Below are 26,092 nucleotides of genomic sequence, written 5' to 3'. Positions count from 1 at the left end.
GCTCTGAGCTGAGGGTGAAGCACACTCAGTGTGTGTACAAACACACTGTGAGTGCAGTCAGTTTGGCACGGCTGTTCCTGGCAGTGTGCTGACCGGACTGCAGATCAGGAAGGCTCTGCTCCCTGCTGAAGTATGGAGCCGAAGCTGGCTGAAATTTATTGCTTGTCTAAATGTCAGAGCTGGCTTCTGCTGCCTTTGGATGTGGAGATGCAGCACGCTGTCAGCTGGGAGGAAAATTAAATTCAGAGCCAGATGTGAGAGCAATCTCAGACAAACAGCTCTTCCTGCTGTGGTTAGTAGAGACATAGAGGCCAGTGAAAGCTTTCTCTTGTCTCTATTTAAAGCACATGCCAGCATCTACCTCAGGCAGTTGTGACCGAAAATTGCTGAAGCTAGGAGGCAACCTGGCAGCTGTGAGCTGTGTCTGCCTGGATGTGTGGCACTGAACTCTGTGATCCCCGAGGGTCTCCTCCAGCTCAGAGAGTTCTGCCACTGTCTGCGCGGCACAAGGCAGCCCCCCATGCTGCAGCCCCTGCCTCCTGTGATCACCTGCTCTGGGATTGCTGAGCAGGGCCCACCCTCAGGCAGGAGATGCCTCTGGCTGTGGCTGCCCGTTTCCTCTGGTGACCGTGCTGTTGTCCTCACAGATGAGCATTTGTTCAGAAGTTTGGCTGAACCCTTTGCCCCTCTGTGCTCAGCAGCCGCACGCACAGCTCTGCTCTGGATTGCTGTTTGCTGCTTCAGAGCTCCTTCACACCCTTCCCAGCTCTGCCGGTTCCTGTGCTGGTGCTGCACCGGACCAGGAGAATGCACTGGAAGCCCAAACTGCTGAAACCCTCTGCCTGTGTTCAATCAGCCTCAGGTGCCTGGGTTGCTGGCACAGGGTCACTGCCCCGGCAAAAACACAGTTGGTGCCAAGCGATGCTCTCCACCAAGCTTCTGGCTTCCCAGGGACTGGGATGGGGCTCTTGCCTGCTGGCGGTGCTGCTACCTCTGCTGGCCGTCGTTTTTGGGAGCTGGGGCCTCAGAGATGATTAACTCCTAGAGGCTGTGTGGAAGGGAGGCAGAGAAGAGCCGCCGGTCCCCATGGCGAGGACACCTGAATCTGCCTCCCTCCTGTCCCATGCAGGGAGCACAGCCTGCCTCCTGGTTCCACGCTGGTGCAGCAGCACTGCATGCTTGTCCAGGAGCAGCAGCACCTTCCCCTGCATCTCCCCTCCCCAGTACCTGTACCCAGTCCAGCCCCTGGCCCACCTGATGGGCACAAATGCACAGCAGTGGAGAGCTGCCTTTTTTGTACCGGCATCACCCTTTGAGGTGCCTAACAGAAATAGAGCTGATAACAAAGTGACTCAACTAACGATCTGCAAACAGATCAGCCAGGTATCATTCCTTTGAAGAGCTTCACTTTTTTTTTCCTCAGCCGCTGTTTCACGTTTCTTAAATGTCAGATGATTTTCAGTATAAAAAGGCTTGCACTTTCCATCCCCTCACCCCAGCTTATGCATTTGCAAAAGGCAAAAGGGGCAGTGCGGGTCCTTGAGTCACCACTTTCACATTAAGGATGGGACTCATTTCTTGGTGCTGTGCTTGCAGGAGCCCGGGGCAGGGCGGGAGGGAGAGGGGAGCAGAAGCAAATGGGCTGTAGAGAGGAAATGAGGCCCACTTTGGAGTTTAATGGGCAGTTTTAGGTAGCTGTACGTTTTCTGGCCTCTGGCAGTTCTCAGCTGTGGGTTTTTTCGTAAAGTTTCGTTCCTCAAAATATTAAGAAAAAAACCCCTTCAAAAGTCCCTGTAACAGTTGGAGCAGCACCCTCCCTTCTCAAGATTCAGCCAACTCAGTGCAGTGAGTCAGGACGTGCCCCCAGCCCCCAGCGAGCCCCCACCTCCCTCGGCAGCGCTGCACTGCTGCAGCCCTCAGGAGCACATTGCCCTGCTGCAGGCCGTGGGAATGGAGGGGGGAAGAACTGCTCTGTGCAGAGGGGAGCGGGCAGCTCAGCACCGCGTCCATCAGATGAACTGTGAGGAGATGGCGGCCCCGGCTCAGTGCAGGGCTGCAGCTGGTCTGCATGCACAGGGCGAGAGCAAGAGGGGAGCAAACCTGCTCTGCTAAACCCTCGTGGGCAAAGGATCTTTTGTTCCTGGTGGCCAGGACTGCCAAGTGCAGGTTAGAGCCTCACGCAGCTCAGTGCACGTGTGGGCAGTGAGCAACGTCCCACCGAGATCTCTACCCATATTCAGGTTTCTGGTGCCTCTTCACCATCACTATCGTTGGCTTTTGGGGAAAGAACCAGATATTTCTGAGAAGGATTAATCATACTTAAACAATAGAATGACTTTTGGCAGTTAACAGCTCAGTGCCAGTTTCCCCCTTCTTTCCCCCCTACTTCTCACTGCAGACAGGAAAGATGGGCCGAAGGGAGGGTAGCAGAACCGTGTCGCACGGTTTGTTTCATGCACTCACAGATCTCAGTCAGACACGTTGATGATCTGTTTCCACCCCTCTTAGGAAACTGAGATTCAAGAAGCAGAATAAACAGAGATAAGTAAACTGCAGAGGCTCACATAGGAGAGGGGATCGGCTCGGCTGCTACCTGCTCAGCAGCAGTGCTGCACATCCCCAGCCGGGCCTGCAGGGCGCTGGTGTGAGCTGGCAAAGTGTGAGAGGTGCAAGGAGCAGACACGAGTCTCGTGCTGCCGTGCTGCCGGGGACACGGCGGGCCAAAGAGCAGCACCTCGCTCCCATGGCACGGTGCTCTGCTGCAGTGCAGACCCACGCTGTGCCCCAGCTCAGGCTGCTCCAGGTGCAGGCAAATGCAAAGCTCGATTTTTGCACTGGTTCAAGATTTGGTGGCTGCAGTGAAGATATTCAGTCACACAAATTTCAATAAGCGAGGAGGTTTAGCCAAGAGGAAACTCCCATCCCTTGATTTATCCATGGGAGTGTAACATTACCAAGGAGATGGAAGGTCTTTTAAAGAAACATGAGAAAAAGATAGGAATGGCATGGGAAGAACTCGCTTTTGGACAGCAGAGCCTCCTTGAAATTCCCCCAGGCTGCCCTTTTTTTATGGTTTGGAAGCAAATTGACCTGAGATTTGTGAGATTTGTGCTCTTTGTCTTCTTGTGGAGAAGATGGTTTTGGCTGAGTCCTCTCGTTCAGAGCACACAGAAGGAAAATTAAACCCTTTTATATTGAATAATCTTAAAATGCTTCATCCCTGTGCCCCAGGGCATGGATTTGGGCATTCTCCCTGTTAATAAAGACGCAGATGAAGGCAGGGCAGGTACTCACCGCCGTCCATGGTCTTGTTTCTAACAGCCAAAGTCACGGTGCTGCTGAGAGCATCGTCTGCACAGCGCAGCCTGGGTGTGCGCCAGCTCCTGCCTGAGCCCCTCTTCGGGAAACGGCCTTTTATACTTCCTGCACCTCGGCAAGAGCCCGGTGACGTGCTGACAGTCAGACCCTCCTCCTCCTCGTGCTCTCGGATCGCTGTGCTGCTCCCCGTGCTCCCTGCATGCACTCATGCTCAGGTCCTTCCTCAGCGCGCTCTGAGGGCTGCACGCGTCCCCACGCTCCATGCCGAGAGCTCACGGAGCGAAGCAGCTCCTGCATTTGCACTTGGAATGTGGCAAAGGGACGGGAGCAGGATTTCCACAGCAGAGCCCGCTTCGTCACTCAGAACGCGGTGCTGCAGGAAACAGGGAAGTTTCCCATTTCCACTCAGCCCTTTCTAGGAAAGGTGTCCACCCACCACACGACAGCCGTCCCATCGCACAGCCCTTCTGCCTGTCCGCATCAGCAGCCCCCAAGCAAGTGGGCTTCCCCACCGCTTTCTGCTTTCTGGTGGTTTTGCTGTACCATCTGCTGAGGCTCGGCGCACGCCGCCTTCCTCTAAGAGGTTTTGCACATCTGCTGTCCTGTGCCTTCCCCAACATCTCGCTGCTGCAGAGGTCTGAGCTCAGCGGAGCCCGGGAGGAGCTCACACTGCAGGGATTCACTTTGGCTCATTCCATTCCTGTGGGCAGTGGCTCAGTGTCACTCAGTGGCTGTTTGTGGCTGTTTGAGCTGGATGCCGCTTCTTGGAACTGTTCTTCTGACAGGTAGAAACATAACCAGAGAAATAAGAAAAGGAAACCCTGTCCTGCCTACATTGTACTGCAGCTGATGTACAGATAACGTGCTCTGCAGCAAACTGAATCCAGCAGCCGTTGTCAGAACCCACGCTGGGCAGCCGGTGTCCAGCTCTGAGCAGTGCCTGCCTCGTGATCCGAGCAGCGTCCTGCCAACCTGCGTGGGTTTCACATGGGGTTTGTATTGCAGGGAGCAGGGGAATTGCAGCAGTGTAATTGGGAGAGACACCAACACTCGGGTAGCTTCCCACAGCAGAATCCAGCTGTCTGCACATCCCAGCTGAGAACAACTCTTCTCAGTACTGGAGCCCCACAGCCCCTGCAAGTCTGGGGCGCTGAGGACGGCTGACATGATTTCCTTTCCTGTAGTTTAGCACAGAAAGACCTGAAGATGGGGTTCTGAATAAATGTGTATGCATATTAGAATGAAGATACTGTAATGGTTAACCACAGCTAAAACAGGACCTCACTAGAATCTGAGTAAGTTTTATTTAAGAGTAACCCTAAAGCTGCTGAGCACTTGCTGCCATGCCTTCGAGACTAACTGCCTCAGCTTGAAGCAGAACCTCACCTCCCAGCTCCTAAGCCCCAGTTAAACACATCAGCAGTCACAGATCACTCGGGGGTCTCCCAGGCTTCAGCTGCAGCCCCTCCCCAGCCCTGTGCCCGCTGGGCTCTCGCTGCGGTCCCCCCTCAGCATTTCCTTCCTAGGAGGCCGATCCCACTGCGGTCCTTCCCTCATCCTGGCGTCCTCCCCAGCCCTGCACACCACATGAAGTGCCGGACCCACATGGACTCACTGCAGCTCAGGCACCTGACAGCTGTCACCCCTTTATTTGGCTTTGCAGGAGGTCGCCTACAGTTTCCCTGCCCCACACATACATCCCTGCCTGCAGCATGGAGCTCCGTGATCCTGGAGGTCCCTTCTGACCCAAGGCACTCTATGATTCTACGATCCCTGGCTTTTCAGTGCACTCTCTTGCGTCTTATCTGCAGGCAGGTGCCGCTCACACCCCGGTGACTTTGTATTGCTCTATTTTCCTTTTGTTCATCAGCTATCCTAGCAGGTACGCTGCCTTTGAGAGCTGCACCTTCAAACCACTTCCGCCAATAAGGACGAGAGATGAAAGGCTTCCCTCCAGCACCGGCAGAATACCCAGAAGAGCTGGGCGTGGGGCGTCGTGCTGCTCCGCGCTGCCTGCACAGCAACGCGCTGCCGGCTGCACGGGCTGCCCTGGGAGCCGGGAGGGGGGGCCGCCGTGTGGCTGCAGTGCATCGCCAGAGCCGCAGTGGCGATGGGGCACTGAGAGGCGCGGGGCGGCTCACAGCTCCTTTCCCTCTGTGCGCAAAGCCCCGGCGCCCCCGAGCTGCGCTGCCAGAACCAACTCAAGCAAAGTGTTCATTGTAAGCATTTCCAGTTCTGTGAAGAAAACAATCCGCTTTTTCTTATGACGCTGAATCTTCTCGTACGGTCTTGTCTTTGCAGTCTATTTCACGCCTCTGTGACTTTCTTTGACGTTCCCCCTTTAACGTGTGCATCCCACGAGCTGCCCTTACAGGAGTGTGATCCTGCTTGAACAACGCAGGGTCTCTGAGGCCCAGGCCCGACAGGCACACAGCGCTGTTTGCTCACCGCAGCGCATTCGTTACTCCGACGTTCAATAGCTATTAGAAAAAAGAGAAAAAGGCGTTTTGGTCTTAGGTGAGAACCTAGATTGGCGACAGCTGCACTGCAAGAACAGCAGAAATTGGTGATAAAAGTCACGAGCGAGAGGTCAGAGTGTCAGAGCTGCACGGGGGGTCATCAGCACGACCTCAGGAGACAGCGGAGTTCCTTTGGGTGAACTGCAGTGAAAACTGACCTTGTGACAAATCTCAGCTGCACAGAGAATCACCCACACAAACTTCCCGGCCTGGCTGGAGCTGCTGGCAGTTTCAGGTGAACAAACTGAGCAGAGCATCAGTGCCTCCCTTTGCTCTCTGCTGCGCTGGCAATCTGCTCTACAGCGTGGAAGAGTTTGTCCCACTGCTGCAGGATGCTGAAGTCGCCCAGACAGGAGCAATGGTGGCTTAAGGGTGAATGTAACTCATGTGTCCGCTTCCCACTGATGCCCCTCTTACATTGGGATGGGACCTCGACATTTGCTGTTTGCAGTGCCTGGCTTGGGATCTCTTACCTCCAGCCCTGCCTCATGCCCAGACACCCCCTCACATCTTGAGTTACTGAGCTGGGGGATGTGTGGGGAAGGTTCATGCGGTGCAGTCAGTAAGTTTACTCTGGAGAGGGCTTTTAGGGTTTTCTTCAAGCAAACAAAATAGGAGAAGTGAAATTTTAAGTAAATTCCTGACATTAAGAGCAGTACTGAGCTGGGATTCCACGCTGAGAGGAGTTCTGAGAGTGGTTTTAGGGGATGCCCTGAAAAAACAGATAAAAACGAATCTTGTGATTATCATCTCACTGTGAGGTTATTATAAGATTCTTATCCACCCAGAAGAGGAAGCAATCTGCACAGCAGGCAGGTTTGCCTCGGTGGCACACAGCTGCCCCTGCTGCCTTCTGGTCAGCCACAGCAGGGAAGGAACACGCATGGTGACGCTGGGAATTCACCTTCCTCACGCCTGCGTCACAGCGTGATGCTGTTTGTTTCCACAGAACAAAAAACTGTTGACCAGTTCAGCATCTGCTCTGCACACTGGCAGCTTCCTCACCCTGCAGTCCAGGAATTGAGCTGAGAGCAGAAGCACCCAGAGATGCAAACAAAAGGGGAGAGATCTGGTTGGCATCTCTGGTTTGCAGCTGAGATGTGAAGGAGGAGAGGGGCAGTCGCTGCCCCACACGTCACCAAACCCCTCTGGGTCAGGGCCGGGTGCTGCCTGCAGATCTGCTCCTTTTGGCCACCAAGTTCATTTGCAGCTGAAGGGGTCTGTGGTGAACAAACAGATCCTTTCTGGCCTGAAGTAACATGAAACGGAGACAGATGGTCACATGTGCATGATAGGAGAGGAAAGGCAGGGACTAAGAAGCAGCAGGAAGATACCCATGGACACTATGGGTACCACGGCGGGGAAGGTGCGTGACTGCTGGTTTTGACTGGAGAGAGTTATGAAGCATTCCCTGAACTTTGCTCCTGCTCAGATTGGGAGCTGCCAGCACCTTCCTGGAGGATATCAAACACCAGTGGGCAGGGGAACATTCCACGAGAGGAACAGGTGCAGTTGGGTCTCTTAGAAGAACTGAGAAAGGTGAAGTGCCATCATCTGCTCATGCAGAGAGCATCCTTCCCATAGCCTGTATGACCACCTTCCATGCATGGGGTTGAACACATGCAGCAGATTGGGTATGGAATGGGGAACAACAATCCTGCCAGCGGCTTCCCTGAGAAGAGCTGAGCCAGGTGTGCTTCACATACATGACAGGGTAAGAAAGCATTTGCTGATCTGCTCTGCTCTGCTGTTACAGCTCACATCTGACCTTTCCCCTATTGCAGAATTGATGCCTGCATTAAAACAGATCTTTCTTATTGTTATTTTTTTTTTTTAAGTAGAGATGATTTACAAAGAACAAAATGAACCTGTGTACAGAAATTCTGGGCTTCTGTAAGTGGAGCTGTACGTGACAGTTTACAACCCAGTATGATTCCAACCCAATAACTGCAAAACCACTTCAAAAAAAACCCAACAAAACACGAAACCCAAAGACCGTGAAAAACACACACACACACACACGCGTTAAAGAAGGAACCGAGAACAACAACAGCGCGATCAGAGCAAGCTCTGTGCCTTCAGCCGCCGCTCTCCTGCGGCTCTCAGCGCAGCGCACACAGCGCAGCCCCGCAGCCCTCGAGGAGCCGCACCGCCGGTGCCGCACTGGGGCAGATTTCACACCCAGCGATGAGCAGCGCCGCCTCTCAGCGTTCAGACCTCGGTCGGCAGCTGCGGCTCCCGCTGCCCGGCGCTGTGACGCAGCTCCGCATCCCATCCCGGCGCATCGCGGCGCCCCCTGCTGGCAGCGCGGAGCGGCCCCGGCTCTTAGCGGCAGCGAGCGCGGAGCTTTTCCTCCCCGTTCCGCAAAGCCCGGTGCGAGGTGCCGTCGCTCCAGAGGGGTTCGCAAAGCCCGGATTTGGTTGCAGCGGAGCAATTCGTGTCCTTGGCCTGGCTGCCCACCGAGCTGCGTGCAGCGCTGCGCTGCGCTGCTCTGAGCGGCTCCTCATCTCCCCCCCTCCCCGGCGGTGCCGTTTGCTTCGCTCTGACGTTTTATCCCCCTAAAGCAGCGCCGGTCCATTCTGTTCTTTCCTGCTGTAGGGACGATCCTTTCTGCAAGCAGAGCTCCCACGGCCGAGTCCTGGTTTTGCCGGAAGCAGATGAGCCTTGCAGGGCTGTTCCGTGCGATGCACAGGTAATATTTTGTTAAACTCCTGCTCGGTGGTAATTCGGGTGCACAGAGATCCTTGGGTCTCAATAGGAACAGCTCTGATGTTGGGTTGCTTTTGAAAAAGTCTCGAGAGGACTCCCAAGGGTTTCAACACCTGAATACCTTCCAGCCGTTACCCTTTGGGTCTGCTTTGTGCCACGTAACCTTTAGGTCAGCTTTGTAGGTCAGAAGGTTTTGGGGTAGCAATGATTCCTAATTACATTAATGCAGGGGAAAGAGAAAACAAAGAACTTTTTTTTTTTTTTTTAACCCAGGCTTCTTAAGTCGCTTTATTTTTTTTTGTGGTGAGATAAAAGCATATTTTTGAGAACTACAGAAGAGAACCTTTGCCTTCTTCATTTTACCTACAGAGCAAACCCAGCAGCAAAGTGCAGAGCAGCAGCTATGGCAGAGGTCAAACAGCATGAGTCAGCCCCAGCAAAGCCCACATTCTCTTGAAGGGAAAAACAAAGTGCAGAAAACAACTCCCTCATCACGTTGTCACGTTTTGGATTTGTCACCCCGTTTCCTTGTGGGTCCCCTGTGTGTGGGGGGGGAACAACACCCGCCCACTGCCAGCACCCACACGGCAGCTCTGCGTCCCACCATGGGAGCAGCGCCGCAGCTGCACAGCAGGGCTGTGTGAGCCTGCACCCGAACCCCAAACGAAGTGCATGAAACAGGGAGAGGGCGGGCAGAGGACGGCCCCGAGCTCAGCAGCAGCAGTTCGGTGCTTGATCTGTTCGTGCTCCTCGTGCGGGGTTTCATGTCTGGCTGAGGGCTCTGGTGGTGTGCCGCTCCATCAGGAGGCCCGTTCAGCTGCCGTGTGCCCGAGCCCTCGGCCGCCAGCTGACGGGAGGTGCGGGGCAGACATCGGGCTGCTGGGCGCTGAGCCCGAGCGCATCCTTAAGGAGTGCGGGACGAGAAGGGGCTCCTGCAGGAGCGCAGCAAAGGAGCGCGGTTTGGTGGCAGCTCGGCGCTGCGCCTCCCGGTGTCTCCTCGGCACCCCGCGCTCCCTTTGCAGTCCCGGCGCTTTTCACTGCTTCCCTGCAGCCGGACGGGGGCAGCGCTCCATCAGGGCCCCGTCGGGCTCCTCTCCCTTCCCGTTGCTCGCACCTCGTGCGGACACGTCCTGCCCCGGGCTCTGCAGCTCTGCCCACCGCTCAGAGTTTCAGACTCCACACGTCGGGCATTCGTTCAGGTTTCTCTGCGAGCTTGGAAAGGCGATTTTACCCTTGAAGATGACTCCTACCCAGTTACACACCTGTGGCTGCAACACGCCCCGTCTGTGCCAATAATTACTGTTATTTACATGCACCTCGAGAAAACGCAGGAGACGGAAAACACAGACAGTCCTCAAACAGCAGGGCTGCAGCACAGATAGAAGCTGCTGCTCAACGAGCTCGTTGCCCTCCTGCTGCTGCCCCACCGGTTCCACTGAAGCCCTTCCTGCTCACGTTGCAGTGACAACTCGCCTGTTTTGAGACTGGAATTCTGAGGTTAAAATTACTGTAGTTTGTAGCAGGTTTCACAAAGAGCCGCAGCTGTGGAGCACGAGCACAGCTGGGAGCCCCCCGGCCATGTCCCACGATGGTCTGTTTTACACGTTTTACACGCATTTTACACACATTTTACACGTTTTACACACGTTTTACACACTGCTGCCTCAGTGCCTCCCAGCAGGAAGGTCCTCATGGGCTCATGAAGCCGTGTGCGGTCAGAACTGCACAGCAGTTAATGAGCAGTAAGAACTGGATCCAGGCATTAAGGAGTGTAATGACATCGTATCACACGCTTTGTAAACACACAAACATCACAGCCCTGCGGGGTGGAAGTTCCACTTCATTTGGGGTGATAGAAACTGACTGCTGATCACTGGGAAGGAGGCAGCTAAAAGCTGGCCGGCAAAAAGGCCACGATTTCGTTACAGGGATTTCATTGCAGGATTTATTTCCTCCCCCGATTCCCCCATTCAGCAGCTCTTGAAGCCAACAGCTCTCACCAGTTCTGGTCACAGCATCCGAATGGCAGCCCGGATCAGCTCCGAGTTTTTGGTTTCGAGGTGCTCCTGCAGCACAGCTTTCAGTACCAAATATGTCTGCAATGGATTCCACGTTTTTGTTTCAGATAAAAGCCCTGCAAGCACAGCAGTGCCTTCAGACAAGAACCAGACCACTGTCAGTTTAGAAAACAAGACTGTTGGATTTTATTCTTTTTGGACCATTAGGAAAAAACCAAAGATTTAGAAAAACACGACCACCTCACCCCCCCCGTCCCATCAAAGCACACTATTTACCGAGGCGTGCACAGCGTGTGCTCTCCTGCAGCTGGAAACAAACGGTTTGTGTCTGTAGTTCTCTGCAGAGAGCTTCTGCTCACACAGACAAAATGGGGCACTTTCAGCAGTAGTTTTGATAGGGTTTTTTTTTTGAGGTTTTGGGAGGGCACAGCAAGGAGCTGCTGCCTGTCACTGCGCTGTGACTGCAGTAAGACACTGAAGCACTCTCCTGCTTTGCACTTTGCCAGATCTTTGCTCCTGTTAGGATATCTAAGTAGCAAATAAAGAGTCAAATTGTGAAAAGCAAGGGCTGCTGTGAGTGATCCCCCATCTCAGAAAAAATCCTTGGGACACAGCGTCGCTTACTCCAGGATAACTGCACTCAGGCACTCGGGAATCCACCTCTGTTCACTGTGATAATTTAGTCAGAGAAAGGGGAGAAATCCTGATTTTTGGTATTAGAAACAAAACTGTCGTTCTGGGGAAGAAACTGCAAACAATTATTTTGATACATATCCACCACTGTGCTTAGAGGAATGAGATGTTTTCTGTCTAAGAGCTCCTCTGTCCCAAAACGCCCTTTAGGTTACTATGCTGATAACAGGTGTTACCAAACCCCAGTTCTTTGGGAGACACGTGGCACAGGCAGTACAGATACAAAGCTGCTTAGCACATTTTGAAATCAAACCAGTACTTCATTAAGAGGACACACACGAAACAAGTCACTGTTTATTCTTTCTTCTCACTCTCCTCAGTGTTGGGGTCTGCAGGAGGCTCTTCCACTGTCGCACTGTTGCTCTCTGAACCAGTGTTGCTGTCACTGGTTCCTTCCTCTGCAGTGCTGTCAGCCCCCTCTTGGCCACTCTCCTTATCATCAGGGGTAGATGTTCCCTCTTCACCGTTCTGCTGGCTTTCTGTGCTCTCTTCTGGGTGAGGCTCTTCTGTAACAAAATTCTTCTCAGTGTCATTTACATACCAATGTATTTATTTAGGCAGCGCAGTTAGAATTTAGGAATGGAACTTGTAATAAATGAGAGCATTTCACAGCAATTATTTGTTACTTAGTACGTGCAGTAAGAGGCACAGCTCTCAAAGCCCACTGTGTGGTCCTGCATGGCACCCTGAAGGTCTCCTGCAGCTGCCTGCACTCAGGATTGGGGCACAGAAAGCAATGTGCCTCGTTAAGCTGGATGCACCAGAATCAGATGCACAAACCTGAGGCACCCCCCAGCCAAGCACAGCCTCTGCAGAGTACTTTAACACTGATCCCTCGGGGTCCCTGAAGGTGGTTTGAAATGTGGTTACCTGTCTCCATTGGAGTGCTCTCCTCTTCTTTCTTCTCCTCCATTTTGTTAGCTGCCTGTTCTTCCTCAGCTGCTGTGTTATTCTGACTGCGCTCAGCTTGCTCAGCTGCTTCCTTTTCCCTTTCCTCCTGCCTCTTGCGAGCCTGTTCCTCAGCTTGAGCAATTTCAGCTGCAATTTTTTCCATATCCACTTCCACCTTCAAACTGCATAGCTAGCAATTAAAAAAAAACCTCTTTTATTACCCCAGTTACACTGTGAAAGACAAAACATCAAGAAAACTCAGTTATTAGCTCAGTATCTCTATGTGCAGCAATATGTGCACAATGACTTGTGATTCCAGTAAGTTTACATTAAAAGCTTCAGAAACTACAGAAGTAGCAACAAGTACATATAAAAAAAACCTAGATAAGTGATCTAAACCTTGGCTCTGGATGCAGCCTAGGACACAGCATACGCTCCCCATAGTGGTTCCAGGCCCCTTTCCTTGAGCTGGAACTCCAGGAGCCTGGAGGTGCTCGCAGGGCGCACTGCCTGCACACAACCACTGCAGGACACCAAGGGAGCAGGGATCACAGAAATGCTGTGTGCTTTCCAACTGCCACACACTTCAGCAGACCTGGGACACTGCACTCATCTAATTGCAAACAATTCAATACTGAACTGAAAGGAAGAGGGCAGAGTGTCTGCATGAGCAGGTAGCCAGCAGATTGCTCACAGTGGAGGAGACTCGTACCCTTTTGAGCTCATTGTTGAAGGATTCTGTGCTTTCCAAGAACTTCCTCTTCTTCTCCTGGTGACGCTCTTCAATTTGCAGCAGTTCAGCTTCCAGTTTACGCTGGAAATGTAAGAAATGAAGCTGCTTTACTTCTGAAGAAATGGACAACAACATTCAGTTGAAAATTAAATGCAGCCGTGTTTAAATCCTTGCAGCAAAAAGTTTTCCTTGATCCAGAACCCAACATACACCAAGAAGTAAAAAAGTCTGAACAATAAATGGGTCTGTGCACTGAAGAGACTGCAGTCATAAGCAACTGAATCCATTAAACTGCACGTTTACCCCCTACAGAGAAAGGTTGTGTGTAATAATGAAGAGCTACAGGTTTGCTACTTCAGGTGTCCTGAAGAACAACATACAGCCTAATGTAACTCTCAGTAAAAAAGGTCACGGGGTGAAACCTCACATCTTGGCACTCCTGAGAAAACCCAACGAACGAACAGAGCACAGACACCCAACAAGAACAGCGTGGGGACCGAAGGGTGCGGGGCCTGGCACGCTGCCTTTCCATCGTTTATCTTTACCTGGTGAACCATTAGAGACTGAACCTGGCGTTTAAGAACTTGCATTCTAGCTGTAGTGACAACGGAGCGGACGTCAGGAACCACACTTTCGCTCAGGATCTCACTGATGAGCCGATGGTTCCTCTGGAAGCGAGCCGTGGCCGTGTGCTTCATCGAAAACCCATCATCGTAATCTGAAACGGGAGTTGGAAGCACAGCGCTGCAATTCCCCAAAGTAAGCACTGGGCTAACGAGTCTGCACCAATGTCACCACTAATTACAACCCAAAACCTAACACTGCTTTCTCGTGTCATGAAGTTCATACTAAAATATTTGACTAAGGAACGTCAGCGAGAGGAAAAAAGCGGTGTGAGGATCAGAATGGCATCGCCTCAGCTATGGCTGCTGCTCTGTATGCATCTCCCACACAGATGAGCTCTGGATTGACCTCGTTATTTATCGTGTGCTTTCCAAGTCTCCAGATTAAGATGAGCTACCAGTGCACTGAATAAAGAAACCATTTCTGATTAACTGTGGTACCAGAACAACATTCACTGAAAAAGACAAACACAAACGTAAAATACGAACAGAGGAGACTCCTGCTGACATCTGAAGCTACACAACTCTCTTCCTACATCCAGCAGCACTCAAAGCTTCTGGCCTGCAGAAGTCAAGACTTGCTGCGCTGCGCCTTCCTGCATTTGCCCCGAGCAGCTCAAGCCTTTCACTACAATGAAAATGGAAGCAGAGTCAGGTTCTCGATAGCAGAACTGCTATCTGAGCCTCCACAAACACAAGGTCTTCTTTTCTCTTCTCACGATATTCCTACAGCCCCTACGATCCTACTGACACACAGGGCAGCACAGCAGCAACGCTCCTGCCACAGGAATGAGTTTGCCTTTCATCCCAAATGTGAGCGGATCCAGCTTGGTGCTGGCACAGCTGGCTCTGCCTGCATTAATTCTGGCCCATGTACTGCAGAACAGAAATTAAAGCCCAGAACATCAGCTGCTTGGGGCACTCAACGTGTTGACAGAAGTTCAGCAGTTACCTCACATGGGAAGGTGCTGCTGCCACAGCCTTTATCTCAGGGTGTAACTGAGCAGATTTTTTCACCCTCAGGTTTCAACAAGTCCATGCTGGGTCATGAATTTAAAAGCAGCCCTTAACAGCACGAATCGGAATTTTTCCTGCTGGGTGGGGTGCATTTCCTTGCAGTCAAATAAACTTCCAGCATTTTCTCATCAACTTGTCAACAGCAAGGATAAAACTGTTCTAAACAACCTCAAATGACATCTGTTGAACTTTTGAAGTTCAGGTGCTCCTAATCATGCGAGAGCTCAGCTTATCAGAACGACGTGCTTCTGCTGAGTGCAGGGTTCCACTCAAACTGGATTAAAGGAAGCAGCTCATCATCTGGTAACTCATTTGTGAAAAGCCACTACAGAGTTTTAAGCAGACCGATTTCTTTTGAACTGTCCGCATTACTTCACGCACAATTAAGGGCTGGAAGATTTATCACTGGCTTGTCACCTTAGGTTTTGGGAGTGAGACAAGGTCAGCTGTTAGCTCTACAAAATAAAACGGAACCATGGGAATTAATATTGAAGGTACAGAAATAAAAGCAAGTCACGCTCAGCGCTGGGAAGGCTACACACAAGTAATGTTCTATCTGGCACGTCTTATGCCACAAGCCCTGTGATGACTTTCTCCCTGCACGCATGCAGACTGCTTTCTGCTTACCATCTGGATCTTCTGCTGGCTGAATGCTCATGTAAGGTTCGCCCTTCTCCATGCGCGACTGCCTTTGGCGGCTTTCTTCTTCTAACGCAGCCTCTGCACGACTTTTTGCATTGATGTAGGCAAGGTATGCAGGAGAGTTATGGTAGGCCTTCATGGACTCATTGTACTCAATCTGAAACGTGACCAACATGGTTTGATTGCACCGCTGGGCAATTTCAGACCCGACACAATGAGGTGCAACTCACAGGCAGTTACACAGACATCTCTTCTGCGCTATCTGACTGATACACAACCAGATGCCCTCAGCTTTCAGTTTCACAAATTAGAACTTCTTCCACCATCATTCAGCCAAACTGCCGCTGGGCTTTTAGGTGTGTTTGACTGCTTAAGAGGTCTTAAGAACGCTTTGTTTTTGTTGTTTGAAGTCAAACTTCAGAACAAGGCATTGATCAAATGAACTCTGGTAAAATAAAGATGAGTTGACTTAAAATATTCTCAGTAATTCTCTGGAGTTTTAACTACGCCTTTTATTTCGATTTCTTCTCTTTCTTTATTCCAGTTATGCCATGAGCCAGTTTCCAAATAACTTATGCCTTTGCGTTCTTTGATCCATCCCTGCACTGGGATGATACAGAGTGCTGCAGCCAGACTACTGGTAGCAGGACTGCATCACTGTTTTCACCTTCTCTGAAATATTTTCTTTGAATTTCTTTCTTTCACATCGCTTTTAGAATTTGCCTGGTCTACAATTTGTACAGAGATCTGAGGTATTTCCAATGGAAAACGAGATAATCTACAATCCTGGCACCAATACCTAGGAGCGTCAGTTTCTTTATTACTAGGACTGGAACCCTATCTGGGCACTGGAAAAATGCAAGCAAGATGGCCCCTGCCCCAAGGAGCTTACAATCTAAACACTGTTAGCAAGTCAAAAAAATAGAATTCCTTAATTTTGTTTCATCTAAGAGCAGCCAGCTGGGAAGTACTTCTCTACTGACTCGGAATAAAACAGCTCAGGTTTGATCAGGCTGGGCACCAACCGGGTTTGACTACAAGGCAGCGGGTGGACAAACTCCCCTTTGCAGTTTAGGATCACAGTAACAGTCCGCTGAAGTCCTCAACACTTACCAACCTAGAGAAAGGCGTAGCTGTCATCTTTTGTCACGAAGATGAAAAACAAAAACACAAGAAAGCCCTAAAAAATGGTACAATTTTTCTACTAAGAAACAAAACACTAAGCCACAGCGTGGAGATACACCAGGTAACAGCATGGAAACCAAACCCTACGTGACTGCAAGTCTTTTATGAGCACGTTCATGCCTCAATAGCAGCAGCTGCAGAGCACTAGTTTTGAAAGAGGATTCTGGTGTTGAGACAATCTTTTCAACACTGATGTTGTACAATTAAATCCATTCATTAAACAGTTAAAATCGGCACTCAATTATAAATACTTCATTTTGAATTAGGTCTAAAAACTGACCAGTCACAGCTGATGTACAGTTATTAAAAAAAAATCTAAAAGATGTGTCAGGACATACTTCCATTAAGCTACATACAGGGGGTCTCGTGAAAGCCTCATACACCACTGCAAGGGTAAGATGGGTTTTTCTTCTCAGACCAGCTCCTAGAAGAATCAGCTGTAATAAACATCCCAGATTTCTTCCATTTACCTTTTCAGCTTCATATTCATTCAAATACTCTTGCTTCTCTTCATCAGTGAGATCTCGCCACATTCCTCCAATAATCTTGCCAATTTCCCATAACTTCAAATCAGGATTGGACGCCTTCACTTGGTCCCAGACCTTAACAGAAACAGCTGGAGCTTTACTAATGATATCTAAATACTTCCAAATTAAACATTTTATATTGTCATCTCAGTGTTCTTTCTGGAACCACCACGAAAAACAGGATTAAGTTAGGAATGAGCCTGGCTAAACTACCTCGGTTATTTTCTGGGGCAGGAAGTCAGTAGGAGGTCATCTACTGAAACGGGCAATTGCTGAAACGGCTTTGGTTTCATGAGAATATTGCCTTTAACCCTCTTAATTCTCTTCTCAAATGCACATCGCTGCATCTCTGGGAAAAAGAAGTGCTACTGAGTGCACACATCCAGCAGATTACGGTAAAGAGCACTGAGCTTTTCAGATCAGAATGCAACATTTCAAAATACTTTTCAGTCTTGCTGATCAATTTGAGTTCCAACAAGTTCTGACTCCACCAAAAAGGTTTCTAACTTTACAGGGAAAAAACAAGGAGAGAGCTGCCAGTGTTATTTCTTGCTGCGCCACTTGACTTTTTTTTGCTGCTGGTTTTTTGGCCTAAGATACGCTGGTAAAGATACTGAACCAGAAGTGAAGAATCTCCTTCTGGCTCACCCGCTCCAGACGGGCTCACCTGCCCTCCCCATGCCAATCAGATTTCAGACTCCACAAGGGTCTCTCTCCTATTTTCTGTCAAACAGTTCAGAGAATAGCGAAGTAACCGTTGCCACAGGCTAGGTTGGTGAAGGAGAACATGCAAAGTCCACTCATTGCTACTCTTCAGTCCAGCTACAGCACTGTACCAAGCCCAGTATACCGCAAGGAACACTTCCTTTATACAAAAAGTTCTCTCAGTAAGTCACAGGAAGTTCTGAATGTGGCAGGGTGGATCCTTGTCAGCGGACAGCAGTAGGAAATTACCATTTTAGAGACAACCTTTCCCCCCAGAAACTGGCAACCGTAACAACAGAACAGTGCTGCGTTATTCTGCAGGGCAATGCATCTGTACTTTACAATTCCCTTAAAGGAAAGTGCAGGCTGTTAGGAGTAAAAGTTTAAAAGTTGAAACTAAAATAACAGCGATGAATTGTTAGCATGTACAAGGTTTACTATTACTTGTACCCATACCCACCTTCCGGCTGTACCTCATGTAGGGCATCAGGGGCTTGTCTGGGGGCTTTGGGGGCTTTGGAATGGTAATACCAGAGGAAGCCTGTGGAAGAAAATGAAGAAGCCCATTTGTTAATGTGCTCACGTGCTCTGGGGAAGCATTTACTCTCGCACAGTTGAAAGGACAAACACACCCCCTATTCAAGAATGCAGCACCAACCCCCCGAGCCCGTGCACAGGCACACAAGCAGTCCTGTTAAACTGCTCGCTATGGAAAGCAAATCCCCCTCTGCAACTGATCCATCCATCGGAGGCGTTATCTGCCTCCAAGCTGCAATGATCCATGTCAGCCTCTGCATGTTTGTGTGCTCTGATCTTCCTTCCGGCCTGTGCAGTGCTGAACACCTCGTGCTAAGTAAGAAGACACGGAGGAGGGCTGCTGATGGAGAGCTGCTGCACGCCCTGCTCATCCCTTACAGGACTCCTGCAGCTTTGTGCCCCTCACCACAACCTCACAGCCCACCAGCTCTCCCACAGCACTCCCACCATTGGGCAGTTACCACCGTGGGACCATTTCATAAAAGCAGAAAGCAGTTCTGAACTTTTTCAGGATTGAGTAGATTAAGCAAATATTTGAAATTGGCCATAAAGGCCAACCTTGTATTCAGCTTTCCAATTGTTCCTCTTCAGTTGTTTTTTTTTTTTTTTGCTGAACTTATGAAGTTCTATGAAACAGTGCATACAGAACTATAGGTATAGATAATGTACATGGAGTATATGCATTACCAAAATGTATACATAGATACACACACAGATGGGTTTGAAAAACATTAACGGAAACTGTTTAATGCTTTTAAATTAACAGGAGTTCCAAGACACCATACATATACTGATATATGCATGGCACAGAAAGCTGTGTATGCTTATGACGTACAGAAACAATGAGAGTTCTCAGAGCAAACCTAACTTCATCTTGCTTAGGAAAATAAATACATGGTCAGACAGGACATCAGTCGAGTTCCAGCCTGTATGGGGAAGGCCTCTTCTGTAAGCATTTCAATAAGCCTGAAGGACTCATGAAGTCTGAAAGGAGGTTTATAGAAGAGGCACAAGAAGAGGACTCTTCACTTAGGGCACTGTATGTGTTCCTTGACAAATCACTTCTTATACCACGTCCTAAACTGAGCAGATGTTTTGAAGTTAAGAAAGTCTTAAACGAAAAACTTCGTTATGATAATTACAGGAACTTTTTTTTCTTTAAATAGGGATTTACTCTATTGCTGTCGTGTTAATTAAGAACATTTTGTGCCTCCACTGCCTTTTTCCTGACTGCACCTGATGCTCAGGACTTGCTCTGTATTTGAAGGAAGTGTCACCTCTCACTTCACTTCACTTCCTCCATCAGAAATGGATTTGATGTCCATTTTCGATACACCCACAGAAACAGAATATCTGATTCCATTTTATATCATTACACTTCTGTTGAAACAACTGTTTCTGAACTGGACTTCACACACTTAAACCAGACCAGGACTGGAAAGGAAAACAAAGGCTCACACTCCTCGCACAGCTCAACAGTGTGATGCTACTACTGTCAACGACCCCCGTCTGCAAAGCATCCCTCCTTATTTTTGTATAAATTTGCAGTTCCCTCCCCCCAGGGATCAGTACCTGCAGAACAGACCTTCCCTACACGTGCAGCGGCCACTGAAGACCACGGAGTGTCTCCTTGGAGTCCTGCATCACACAATTCCCACATCTTTCCCCCTCCTGAACAGAAGTCCGTTCGCTTGTGAAGGGTTTCAAAGTGAAGGGGAAGGGGTAGGGATGGAGAGTGAAAATCAGAAGTAATCTTTTGTTCCTAGAAAGCGAGGCAGCAGCCAAGATTCAGAAGAACCTAACTCTAAAGCCATTTCTGGGCAGTGCCTGCTGTTTGCTGGATGATGTAATAGTTGATTCTCCTACCGTGACCCGGCTGTTGGTGCCCGGGTTCCCTCCCAGCCTGTAGTTGTTGTAGGCCAGATGGCTGTATGGATTGTATCCCACAAACCCTGGTGTGCTGGGCATTTGCTGATGGAAACAAATGAGACAAAAACACGAATGAGAAATGAGATCAAACGAGGAAAACACATAAATGAAAATGAACTGCAATATGGCATGCAAAAGCAATCAGAATTTAAACAAGCAAATGAGGTGTAGCAGTTGATATCTTCTCAACACACAGAATTTAGTCCAATATAAAGCTATCAAGGAAACAGGATTCTTTAGCAGCTGTGTCACTACAAACGTCCAAAGTTAGTGCTTTTACTTCTGCTAAGCGTGTCACAAGTTGTCCATCAGTCCCGATCACATTTCCAAGCTTAAGCCACCAAGAAATTCAAGAGGAGTCTCATATCCAAACTTAGAAGGCAAAGTAGCACACAGTATAGGGGCAAAAATTCCCCAAGTCAACATTTACTACAACAGCGAAAATCTCTGCCTCCTCCTTTTCCCATCCTTTTGACTTCTCACCAACAGGACGTTGCCAACAAACAGGGTAAAAACAAACAAATCAGTCTCTCCAAGCACCATCTGTGCACCAACACCAGGAGCAGAAGACCTTACTGGTGGTTTGCAGAATCAAAACACTTTGGAGAACTGTAAGGATTAGAAAAACCAAGAGAGGACGATGCATGGAGACGCCGCTCTGTTAGGAGACTGCAGACTGGCGGGGCTGAAGAAGTGCTGCAATGCAATCTGCAGGTTAGAAACCACAAACTGATCTTAGGCCACCACTGAATCAGAGACGTTTCAGCAGTTAATCAAACACATCTTCATCCGTTCTTGCAGGTGGACCAATTTGTTCTCACCTCCGGTAACGCTGAGAAAACCTATTTTCTGAGCACACAGATGGTGGGTAAGCAGGGACTGCAATCAAACATCAGGAGGTTCACTGTCTCTCCTTTCTCTTGCGAATTTCACTCCTGCACTTCAACAAGCTCTTTTCGTCATCCAGAATTCAAATGGTGTTGCAAATAAAGCAGACCAGGCATGGAACGGCGATGGAGCACTGCTCCCATCCGGGGCCCCAGCAGCATCTGCAGCACCACACCAGGTTCACCCATTACCTGCACCGTCTCACACTTGAGAGCCACTCTGGTAAGGCCGTTGCAGGGCCTTTCAAGGCGCTGTGCTCACTGTTCCCACTCTACATTACAGCTGCAAAAGCCCTATGATTAAGTTTGAGGATCCAAGGTGTGACAGATGCAAACACACAACAAACAGAACCTGTAAGCCAAGCTATATCGACTTGCAAGGTTTTCAATTGTATGTGCACGTGCTGCAGTTGGTTTATTTCTGAACAAATAATACAAAAGCACCCTTTAAGAACCAGCCATATGGTCCACTGCCAAACTTAAGCTCAATGGCAGCAGCTGGCACTGACTCAGTTTTCATGCCTCTGATGATGACACAGACATTTGCTGTGTAAAATGATGCCATTTGACTACATGACAGCATTACTGTAACATCCTCACTAAAGTCTGAGGACAGCGAACCTCCATTGCAGAGAAAGAAATCAGCAGGAGTTCCGTGCTACCAGGCAACCACCCTGCATTACACACCACCTGTTACTTCAGATGCAAGACTGCGGTCAGTGAGAGCTGGTGATACCCTGCTGAGCTCAGGATCCGGCCCAGGAGGGGTAAAGAAGGCGTTGCTCTGCAGCTCTTTACAGAGCACTGGTTATCTCAAGGACTGCGAGTGATTCAAGTTAACACAAAAGGTGCTGGAAAGACAGGCAGTGCACACCACTGTTAGCAAACGTGAACCTGGCTTTGGGAACTGCTGGGGATTTGCAGCTCGACTAAAGGATGCACGGCCTCTGCAGCCACCCTTCAGCAGTGCCTGTGCCCACACTGTGCCCCAGGCACAGCTCCTGATGCAGGGATTCACTTGTAAGGTACAGGTAAGGTACACGCCACACATTCCTCCTAACAGCACAAATCTACTAAGTCATGTCAAAATGAAAGCTGAATAAATGATGCAAAACACAATGATTTCTTTCTTTTTCCTTTTTTAAGCTTAACTTGTTCTTTACACGTTGCAATCACTTTCGGGCCTCTTCTGATGTGAAGTAGAGCACAGTGAAGTGAAAGCACTGCATTTCACCTGACTGCATCTGCACTTTCCATCCCAGATGTGGAGATCAGGGATGACAGCTCTTGGGTAACAGATTTCAAAAGAACTCCACTGTAGCACCTTTACTCATTCTTTTGTTCCACACATTCATGTTTTCCCCCATGAGTTCTCTGCCTCCAAAACAAGAGCTGTGTTTGCTTTCAGGAGCTTTTCCAACCACAGCACATAGTATTTCAGACTGCTTTTATACATGCACAAGCACTACTGGACATCATTTTCATCTTTTCCTAACCAGCATTCCATACCATTTTACTATAAATTAGGATATTTATCATGCAGTGGACCCCAAAATATCAGTATTTTTATGAAATCTGGATAACATTACCATCAGTGAGTGTTTCCTTTTTCTGACCAAATACAACAGACAATTGCATTCCACTGAAAATGTGTTGGACACACAAAAAATGCATACGGTTTTGCTCATTATTTGTGTACAAACTGAGCGCGGAGTTTGAGAATTAAGTGTATCAACTTGTCCCTGAATATTCCAGTATTCCATTGCAAATGCTGCAAATACCATTTTAGGGCAATGGGCAGCACTGTCTGCATGAGTTTAATGGCCACATAGGTGAGTAATTCCAGTGACTGCTGATAAAAAAGGCCAGATCCTGCAGACGCTGAATTTAAGATGAAACCAGTTTATTCAACTTCTTTTTCACAAACTGTTTTGAAATTGAGAGGATTTCAAACAACGCGTATCATAATAATGAAATACAACAAGTGTGTTTTTCCAACACAGGAAGTGCTGCATCTCCATCGTTATGGCTCTAGTAAGTCACTAACAGCTCTGCTACCAGGGATCTGCGATAACGAGAAAAATCACTGTACTTACGGTTGCGGGAGCTGGGGTAGGAGGTGGAGCATAAGATGGCCTTTCTGTTAAAATATAAACGTAAGCAAAGAAAATCCTTGAAAATTTGAATGAGTTCTTTAAAAGGAATCCTCTGTGGCAAACAATTTAACGAGAACATACAGCGAAGGACAGAAGAAACTTTAAAAGAAAACAAAACACATCACTGCTACATTGCTGGTCTTTTATTTTGGCAGATTAAGGAATATGAGATGAGGGTAAGGAACAAAGCAGGGCATAGCAGAAGCCGTGAAAGTCAGATCTGCAGTGAGACCAAACGCTTGGGCTGCAGCAGTGCCTGAGACCTCTGGGCAGGTGTCAGAAACAGCTGAGTGCAGCGAGAGCAGAGGGCACAGCAGTCAGACAGCATGGAGCGCCGTGGACACAGCACTGCGCAGCACTGCTGCTCTGTGTACAAGGACTACGGGCACTGCCTCAGAGCCTGCTGAACCACATCGGTCATTCACCAAAGGAAGAAAAGTCTGAAAACTTACTTGACATTTTGAAAGGCAAACTTTCAGCCACCTGACATTATATTTGTGTTTCTGAAAGACAAAAGAACACCACCCCATTAAGCATTATGCCAGCCTGCGATGCTTCCACCACCCGTCCATTCATTACAATTACCAAAAGCTCGCCAGTTCCGAAAACAAAAGGCTTTCCGGAAACAAAAGCTCTCTCTGCCCAAACAGCCGCGCTTCCCACGAGTTCAATTAAAGGGCCGCGGCACGAAACGCGCGGCTGTGCGGCGCTCACGTTCCGGATTTCGCGAACCGGCGCCCCGGGAGCCATTTCACGTCGCGCCGAGCGCCGCCCGCAGGGAGCCCTTCGGCAGCCCGGCCCCGCTTCCCGGCCCTTCTCCTCCAGGAACTCCGCGAAGTTCCACCGCCACCCGGCCTGCCAGCCGGGCCCTCGGCGCGGAGCTCCGCACGGAGCTGCAAACGCCGCCCTGCCCGCCAACCGCGAGGGCCGCGCCACCCGGAGGAGGCCGTGAGCGGAGCCGCCGCGCGAGCAGCGCCCATCTGAGCCCCTTCGGTCCGGTGTAAAGGGCCGAGAGCCGCCCCGCGAGGGGCACCGAGAGCTCCCCGCTCGCCCCGCGCCCCCACGCACTCACCGCTCCGCCGCCGCCGCGCTCCCTTTGTTCCTCCCCGGGCCGAGCCGGCGGCGAGCACCACGCCTGCGCGCACCGCTCCGCACTTTCGCCACGGCCGCCGCCCTGCTCCCGCCCGGGGGTGTCCGGATGACGGAGGGCTGGTCGGTCCGTCCTGCTCGCCTCGGAGACGCCGCCGAGTTGAGGGCTGCCTCGCGCTCCGCTGAGAGGGGAAGGAGAGCGGAAGGTGTTGTGGCGAATCTGCGGGGAACGCTACCTCACCCCGCCGAGACCGGGATGGGGCGAGGGCGGGGCGCGGCGTTCCCGCGCTCCCGGGGCGGCGGGCGGGACGCTGTGCTCCGCGACCGCAGCCTCGCGTGCCGTCAGCCAGCACAGCCAGGGCGCAGGGCGGGCGGGAGCCGTGCGCTTCCACGTTCCTTTCAGCACTTTCCACAGAGATGTGGCCACGTTCCCCGGTAGCGAATCTGCGGCGCAGGGTGGCGTCGCGCATGGTGCCTCGCGGCCATTGCGCGCCTTTTTTATCTGAGGCGGCGACGCCGCGCGTCCGGCCTGAGTGAATCCTGTAAAAAATCCCGTAAAAAATCCCATAACCGGGCGAAATAAGGGCTGTTTGGGGAACCTAGAATAGCTCTACCCGACGTGGTGACAATGGCGGCTTCGCGAGGCGTGAAGTTAGGCCGGCCAACAGAAGGGCCGAATGACGGCGGTGCTGCAAAGCGCCCCGAGGCCAAGGCATGGCACCGCGTGCTCCGCTGGGATCGGTTACACCGCGGAGCTGTCAGTGAGAGGCTGCAGGTGAAATAAAGGTTGGGGACTGGAAAACTGTCCTGCGGCTGAAAAATAACGACCCCTGTGCCTGTAACGGACGGCTGTGGTGGGCCTGGTGCACGAGGAGAAACAAAGCATGACTGCCCTTGGAAAGGCACCAGAAACAGCTCTTTTTAAACACAAACAAACAATGCCTGTGTAACCCTGAAGGGTGATGGAAGGGGAGAAGAACAAACTGGCCGTAATGCCGAGGTGCTGCAGTCCTTGGTGCCTGCAGCCTGGCCTGCTTTGTTTTTGTTCTTAAGTAAGCACGCTTTCATGGACACGTGAAGAGATGACTCTGCCCCCACTGCTCACAGTGTGCTAATGGAGATTTGTGGTATTACACAGAATAATCTGACTTGCATTTGACAACAGAAGGAATATGACAATTGAAAAGATCCTCCAACAGCCAAATCTGCAGCCTTTTGGTCCTCCAGCTTCACTTGGGCAGAACGTTTGTAAGGTAAAGATAAAATACTTACAGAAGTGAAAAATAGCCTTGTTTTGTCTTGGATTTGACTCCATGCATTCATTGCATTGCATTGTTCATGAAATTAAATTGTGTTCGATGTTGCATTAAATTTGCACAAGTTACTGGAATGTTCAATGCAGTTCCATGCTAATAATTCTGAATCGCTGTACATATTTCCAAGGTCAGCAATTTACTGTTTTCTTTGGTTTGCTTGGTTTTACTTGGCTCTTCTTGTGCCCATGCACACCCACCTATAGTTCACACTGACACCTGCGGAGGTTTGGGTAGTTTATGAGCCAACAAAGAAATTTGAAAAGAGCAATTTTGCAGGTAACTTAAAAGATACTCCCTGGTATCGGTACTTCAGGGGAAGAAAATGAAGTTAAAACCAGGGTGCATATTTGAATCAGTTTGAGAGTAGCAGCAGTTCTTGATATGCTGGAGGAATTCTGTGTCAGGCAGTCCCATGTGGAGAAGCAGCCCTTTGATCAGGGAAGGGTGGGCTGCCTGCAGTGCTGTAGTAACAAAGCCAGCTATTACTGTGTGCTGCAGTGTTTTTTTCTTTTAGCCTCAGGTTTCGTGGTCATAAAACAGTACAGCTGAGTTACTACAGCTGGTTTCCAGCTTTAATCAGAAGCTGTGTGTTTTAGGA

The 26,092-nt window shown here is 50.0% G+C and overlaps 1 protein-coding gene across 1 annotated transcript; it reads right to left on the bottom strand.

Moving 5' to 3' along the window:
- Positions 1-11,551: 11,551 nt before the first annotated feature.
- Positions 11,552-24,648, bottom strand: SMARCE1 (SWI/SNF related BAF chromatin remodeling complex subunit E1; the record flags this gene model as incomplete). Its single annotated transcript, XM_079547177.1, has 11 exons — positions 11,552-11,763; positions 12,128-12,338; positions 12,861-12,962; positions 13,427-13,599; positions 15,149-15,320; positions 16,819-16,950; positions 18,041-18,121; positions 19,984-20,088; positions 23,030-23,141; positions 24,162-24,360; positions 24,504-24,648. The coding sequence occupies 11 exons, from the start codon at positions 24,646-24,648 to the stop codon at positions 11,552-11,554; spliced, it is 1,644 nt and encodes a 547-aa protein (XP_079403303.1).
- Positions 24,649-26,092: the final 1,444 nt, after the last annotated feature.

Source organism: Tetrao urogallus, assembly GCF_951394365.1.
Source record: "Tetrao urogallus genome assembly, chromosome: 26".
Lineage (NCBI taxonomy): Eukaryota > Metazoa > Chordata > Aves > Galliformes > Phasianidae > Tetrao > Tetrao urogallus.
The sequence above is the reverse complement of the archived record's forward strand: the minus strand, read 5'-3'. Positions and strand labels throughout refer to the sequence as shown.